Source organism: Manduca sexta, unplaced genomic scaffold, assembly GCF_014839805.1.
Source record: "Manduca sexta isolate Smith_Timp_Sample1 unplaced genomic scaffold, JHU_Msex_v1.0 HiC_scaffold_3920, whole genome shotgun sequence".
NCBI classification, from domain to species: domain Eukaryota; kingdom Metazoa; phylum Arthropoda; class Insecta; order Lepidoptera; family Sphingidae; genus Manduca; species Manduca sexta.
This window is the reverse complement of record NW_023595042.1, coordinates 3089-9440: the sequence shown is the minus strand read 5'-3', so window position 1 is coordinate 9440 and position 6352 is coordinate 3089. Positions and strand designations below refer to the sequence as shown.

Sequence of the window (6352 nt, the reverse complement as noted above, 5' to 3'; positions counted from 1 at the left end):
TATTAGAGTAGGTCGCAGTAAGTACACATGTGAATGTTGCCTCCCAAGATAAAATAAGAAATGCAATCGATCAAATAATGTTAGTGATATAACCAGAGCCAGGTCACGACCCTGCAGCGCATCGATCGCGCGTGTGCTGCCGCCGCACCGGCGCGGAGCGCGCCTGTGAATTCAGCAGAACCACTCAGCTCAATACAGGACCGAGCGTTGTCCGGAAAACTGATTATGTAAGAATGGGTTACACCTTCCCGATGGAAAACACGATTCCCAAGCATATTTCTATTACTGACAATACAATAAATAGCGCGCTTAAAGTCCTTTACATAACACACATTTTTCAATCGCCGATCACTTCTGAAGGTGGGCATCCACAAGTTACTAATGAACACATTTCAACTTAGAGCAATGCACGTGTGTTTTAGGGCGATCATTTAAAAGGGGTATTGCGTTGGTCATCTTTGTATTTGGAGTACATGATACACTGTACTTACGTAACTAACTAAAAATGTGTCCAGTACAGGACCACTATTCCGTGTACCAGGATAAGAAAAATTGTGGCTAAAATTCAAACTTAAGCTCACACCATTATGCAATACATAATTAGATAACACACGCACGCGAACTTGATTAACAGCATCGAAAATCGATAGACTATGATCTGAAATAAGTCCTAGCTATTCCATATTTACCTATTTCATTGAGCAACAGCGGTTGCTCCATCGCAAATAACAAGACTTTTAAAATAATCATAAATATGAAACTAAGTAGATACAGCAAGTTGAAAAATTTTTCTATAACGTTCATTCTACAGAGTGCCTTGACACTTTGAGATTTTTTTGATAAGTCACACATTTCTTTACACAACCTAGCAATCATCATTAAGCTGATTCATCAAACGGTACTTAACTTCATACTGAATATACAATATATTGAACTGTTAACAATTAGTGAATTCATTGATTCTTTTTGAAAACTCCTTGAAGCCCTCTAAATCCGAAGCATAGCCTATTCAAACTATCAAAGTTCTCTAGATCTTTCACGTATGTTCTTAGAACATAGTAATTCCATAGACAAAACATATTACTTCTTCAAAAGATAATCAGTTCATGTATATTTCATTCGTATGATGTAAAATTTTAATCCTCCATAGGTATTACGTTATTTTGATTTAGTGAAACGTAATTAAGTTCATTCATTTTCCTGTTTTTACTCCACTCACGATCGTCAGTCGTCGTATGGGAGTAAGAGCGGGGTAGATTTGCACGTGGGCCCATTCAAACAGAGGCCAAGTATATTTTTCATATTGTGCATAAATAGCTACTAAATCAGATGTACTTTTTTTATAATAGGCGTCCTGCAGTCTTCACCGTGGATACTTACATTTCGATATTTCATACGAATAACCTCTAGTGATAGAAATTACTTATTCAGTGCAATATTAGGTAATAGTACAGTAAAAGCATGAAATTAAAGCATAATAATTTTAAAATAATAAAATGATCACGGTAAATACTCACACCGGCTGGTATCTCGGCATGGCGCTGAAACGTCCGAATAACAGAGACGTGAAGGATGAACTTAACTGATAACACGTACGTTTACTCTTACGTAATTACACGGGGCGAGTAAAAATCCGTCGTTCGGCGACCTAGACCAAAATAATTTATCGACGAGTTCCGCATTGCGACATTGCGTAATTGCATTGTAACATTTTGGCAACTGTTCCATACCGCCGACTTCCTTCCTGAAGAATATTGGCACTTAATGGCACTCTCGACAAAATAAATAGAGTATAAAGTGATTAGGCATGCGACGCAACTACATAGTAAATGTATATTTTCTGCACTACGATTGGGGCTATTAGTAAAGAACCTAGCTTATGTGTGAAAATCTATGTAAGCGTGTCTATTCTATTATGATTTTTAAATAAGAGATGGGTACTGTAATTGTTGGAGAGAAAAATCTCATAAGAGATTAAAAAATGTCAAGAGTTAATTTACTTTTACTCCCACTTATAATTTACTTAGTATGTAATAATTCTATTTGAAACCAACTCATATTTACCCATGCACTCTGTGGGCGTAGGATCGGCACGGAACGCCTTTCCGTCCCCACAATGAGTGCTGGATTGCGTGAAGGGAGGTGGCAATGCCAATTAATAAGGCCCGGAGTTTTTATAACGTATATTCACTATTCACACGTAAAATGTTACAATGATCCGGCGGACACACAGTAGCGGCGTACGTTTCGCAGTGCGGCGTGAGCGGTGCAGCATGCACGTCGCTCTCTCCTTTTCTTGCACTGTTTTTCCTGGCTGGAACACTTCAGGGCTTCTTGTTTTCTTCCTTTTCTTAACTCGAACTGAACTTGCTGGAACTCGAACTGCCGAATGCCAAAATTGCATTCGCTTATATATAACCCGGCTATCCCGTAGGGTATCTACGTAAAGTTTCTACACTGTCACTTCAATATCTCGGTCGTGAGATCGCTTTATAACGTACCACTAAAAAACAGTCACACACACGTGCGCGGGCGCATTGTCCGTCCCTCTCTGGTGTGTCGTTTCGCTCGACACACCTACTGCGCATGCGTGAATGCGCTGTCTCGCTCTTTCGTGTGTGCGTCCTGCACATTCTTCCGCCGTGTATCGCCCAGCGTCCAGGGGCGATACATTATGTAGACGTGCAGGACGTGCTCGCCGCCGATTGCGGCGCCGCCTCTTCGTCGCCGCCGCCTCGTCGCTCGGGTGCCGCAGGGTGCAGGAGGACGATTTTCTTCACGGGGCGTCGTAGCACGCCTCCCCGCGTGGCTACGTCCACCGTGCGCGTCACGCCGTCAGGTCCCGGATGCGTAGCACAGATGCGGCCACGCACCCGCGTTTCGTGGGAGCGTCCCGTCCACGATGCGCACGACGTCGCCGATGTGTAGCTCTGGTCCCTTGCTGCGGGGCTCCCGCCGGTTGCGGAGCTCGGGAAGGTACTCTCGTAACCAGCGGGTCCAGAAGCGTCGGCCAGCTGCTGCGACGCTCGAAGGTCGGCATGTGTGCCGTAGCCGTGTTCGGCTGGAAAATTAGGTGTGGCGAGGGCCCTGACAGCCCAACAGAAAGTGGTTAGGCGTCAGGGCCTCCGGATCTTCGGGGTTCACCGACACATGAGTCAGTGGGCGGCTGTTGACTGTGAACTCCACCTCGGCGAGTAGCGTCGACAGCGTCTCTTCATGTGGCCTCTGCTCGTGAAGCACCGTCGTCAGCGCGGTCTTGACCGACCGCACGAGTCGTTCCCAGGCGCCACCCATGAATGGTGCGCCCGGAGGGATGAAACGCCATCTAATCGCCCTCCGCGACGCCTCTTGTTCGGCGCCAGCGAGGAGGGTGTTGCGCAGCTCCTTTCTGCGCCGTGGAAGTTTGTCCCGTTGTCGGACCAGATCTCGGCGGGCTCCCGCGGCGCGCTGTCATGCGCCGCAGAGCCATGATCGCCCCTTGTGTGCTCAGGGAGTGCACCACTTCGAGATGCACCGCCCGCACTGTTAGGCATGTGAAGAGAGCGACATACCTTTTTTGATTACTCCGGCCCACGGTGACTGTGAGCGGGCCGAAATAGTCCAAACCGGTGTATGTAAACGGCCGGTGATGATGCGCCAGTCGACAGGGAGGCAAGTCTCCCGTTATCGGTTGCGGTGGAGTGGCCGCCCTCTGGCGGCACTTGAAGCAGCTCCTGACCACCGCCTTGACCGTCGGGCGCAGTCGAATGACCCATTTGTGCTGCCGACAGTAATTGACGACGCTCTCCACGCCTGCATGGTGGAGTTGTGTGTGGACATGTTCCACCCACAGTTTCGTCGCCCGATGTTCGCCATCGACGATCGGAGGGTTCTTTGTTGCGGCGCTTACCCCGTGGCGGCTGAAATTCTGCTGTCGAGGCAAATGAGTTCGTTAATAAATGTTATACTCAAAGCGTACAACCTGCTTTCTTTTGACACGGGTTTTCCTTTTTCGAGTGAGCGTAGTTCTTCCTCGAAGGCGGCCTCCTGACTCGCCTTTATGATTATGCGCTCGGCCTCTTCTTGCAACTCGGCTGGGAGCGTCACAAATCGCTCCTCCGGTGCTTGTACGACTCGTTTCGCCGCATTTTTCGCGGCTTCGTTGCGCCTCCAATCCGGATTCTCGCTTGCGGCCGCCTTGGTCCTCTTGTAATGGACCGTGTTGACGCGTTGTTTGAAGTGTTGTACTGCTTGTAGTACGCGGGCGGCAGCTCTAACGTAGCGATTCCAATTTGAGAATCGATTCACGTCGGGCAGGACCTCCTTGTACTGTTTCTCCCGACGCTCTGTAATAGTGTTCACTCTTTCCTCACCCGTGTCGGTGCTCAGCTGTGTTTCCTCCGCAGGCCATAGTTCGGGCGGGTCGCGGAGGAACTCTGGTCCGTTGAACCACCTGTGTTCCCGCGTGAAGTTGTCGGGAACGTCGCGCGTAGCGTCGTCGGCAACGTTGTAGCGCGTAGGCACCCATCTCCATTGATTCGCCTGTGTGTGTTCTTCTATCGCGGCGATTCGATGCGCTACGTAGGGCTTGTACGACCTGGCTCCCGTCCTGATCCAGCACAGTGTTGTCTTGCTGTCGGTCCAGTAGGTCGTGGATTCTGGCTGCCTGGAGTGCTCCTGTGTCACACTCGCAGCCATCCGTGCGCCGAGTACAGCTGCCTGTAGTTCGCCGTGGTATGGAGGTTAATTTGAGTGGAGCTACCTTTGCCTTGGCCGCCAGTAACGTGACTGTGACTCGTCCGTCGTCGTCCTCGGCGCGCCAGTAGAGCGCGGTCGCGTAGGCTGACTCGCTGGCGTCGGTGAACACGTGGAGTTGGAGTTTTCTCGCTCGGGAGTAGCCGGGATAGCAGCGCGGCACTGTTACGCCGCTGAGTTGCTTCAAATGGGTGAGCCAGTTCACCCAGGCGGCGGACAGTTCGTCGTCGATCGGGTCGTCCCAATCGGTGCCGCGTCGCCACACCTCCTGTAATAGCTGTTTAGCCCGCACAGTTATCGGCGACACCAACCCTAGAGGATCAAACAACGACATTACTATTTTCAATGCTCTCTCTTCGTGGGTGCTTCTCGCCTCAGTAGGTTCGACGGTATGCGGGCCAAGTCTAGGTTGAACGCCAACCTGTCTTCTTGTGGCCTCCAAATAAGGCCTAGGACTCGTTCAGTCCTTTCTATTTCCACCGCTTCGGTTGCATTGGGCGATTCGCCGAGCGCCTTCAACACCGCGGGCGAGTTACTCGTCCACTTTCTTAATTCAAAGTGAGCTCTCTGTGTATGTTACGCACCTGAGTAGCGATTGTTATCGCCCTGTGTTCATCTTCATAGCTGTCGAGGTAGTCGTCCATGTAGTGTTTCTTCTTGATCGCCTCGACAGCCTCAGGATGCGTGTGTCGGTGTCTCTCCGCGTTGCGATTCATGACGTATATCGCCGTCGCAGGAGAGCACGATGCGCCAAAGATTAATACCTTCATTCGGTACACCTCTGGCGGCCGGCTATCTCGGCGGTTTCCCCGCCAGAGGTAGCGCAGTGCGTCGCGATCTTCCTCGCGTAGTCCCACCTGCATGAACATCTCCGTGATGTCCGCTGTTACAGCGACGGATGTTCCCGGAATCTTAATAACACTGCGGGAAGAGGCTGTAACAAATCCGGCCCTGTTAATAGATTCTCATTCAAAGTCGTACCTTTTGTTTTGGCTGCTGCGTCGTGTACAACTCGCAATTTGTCGGGCTTTAGAGCGTTTACGACTGCGAAATGCGGCAAGTACCACGTCCTTAGGTGTGGGACGCGCGTGGCGCTATTTCCGCGTAGCCCTTCTTGACTAGGGCCTCCATGTGCTCTTCATACCTGTCTTTCAGGTCGGGATTCTTGTCCAACTTGTTTTCTATGTTGTGCAGCCTTTTCAGCGTGTTTTCATAGTTGTTCGGCAATTCCACGCTGTCCGATTTCCACAACAGGGCCGTCTGATATCTTCCCTCCGGCGATCTCTCCGTATGTTCGTTCAGTATCTTGAGCGCCTTCTCGCCGGGGTCGTTCTTGGGCCTGCGGGGTTCTATAAACAGGTTGTCGGATGTTATAAAATCTCGCAAAGTTCCTCTGTGCGTTCGTCGGTCGTGGTTTGACCGACGAAATTCACTCTGTGTCCCAGAGTCCGAGTCCGGCTTCCATGTATCACCCAACCGAGCGGCGTGAGTGATGCGACCGGTTGATGTCTCCTACCTGACCGTGTTTTCGTGGCGAGGAGGAGATGCCAGTTATCCTGGCCTATGAGGATTCGGGGTTTCGCCTCTTCCGCTCGTTTAGCGGACAGTAGGCCCTTCA

The 6352-nt window shown here is 50.2% G+C and overlaps 1 protein-coding gene across 1 annotated transcript; it reads right to left on the bottom strand.

Annotated features, from left to right (window-relative positions):
• Positions 1 to 2672: 2672 nt before the first annotated feature.
• LOC119193302 lies at positions 2673 to 5068 on the bottom strand. Its single transcript, XM_037446901.1, has 5 exons — positions 4742 to 5068; positions 4036 to 4698; positions 3552 to 3910; positions 3093 to 3388; positions 2673 to 3061 (listed from the first exon to the last, which is right to left on the bottom strand). Exons 1-5 carry the CDS (start codon positions 5066 to 5068, stop codon positions 2673 to 2675), a joined length of 2034 nt encoding a protein of 677 aa, XP_037302798.1.
• Positions 5069 to 6352: the final 1284 nt, after the last annotated feature.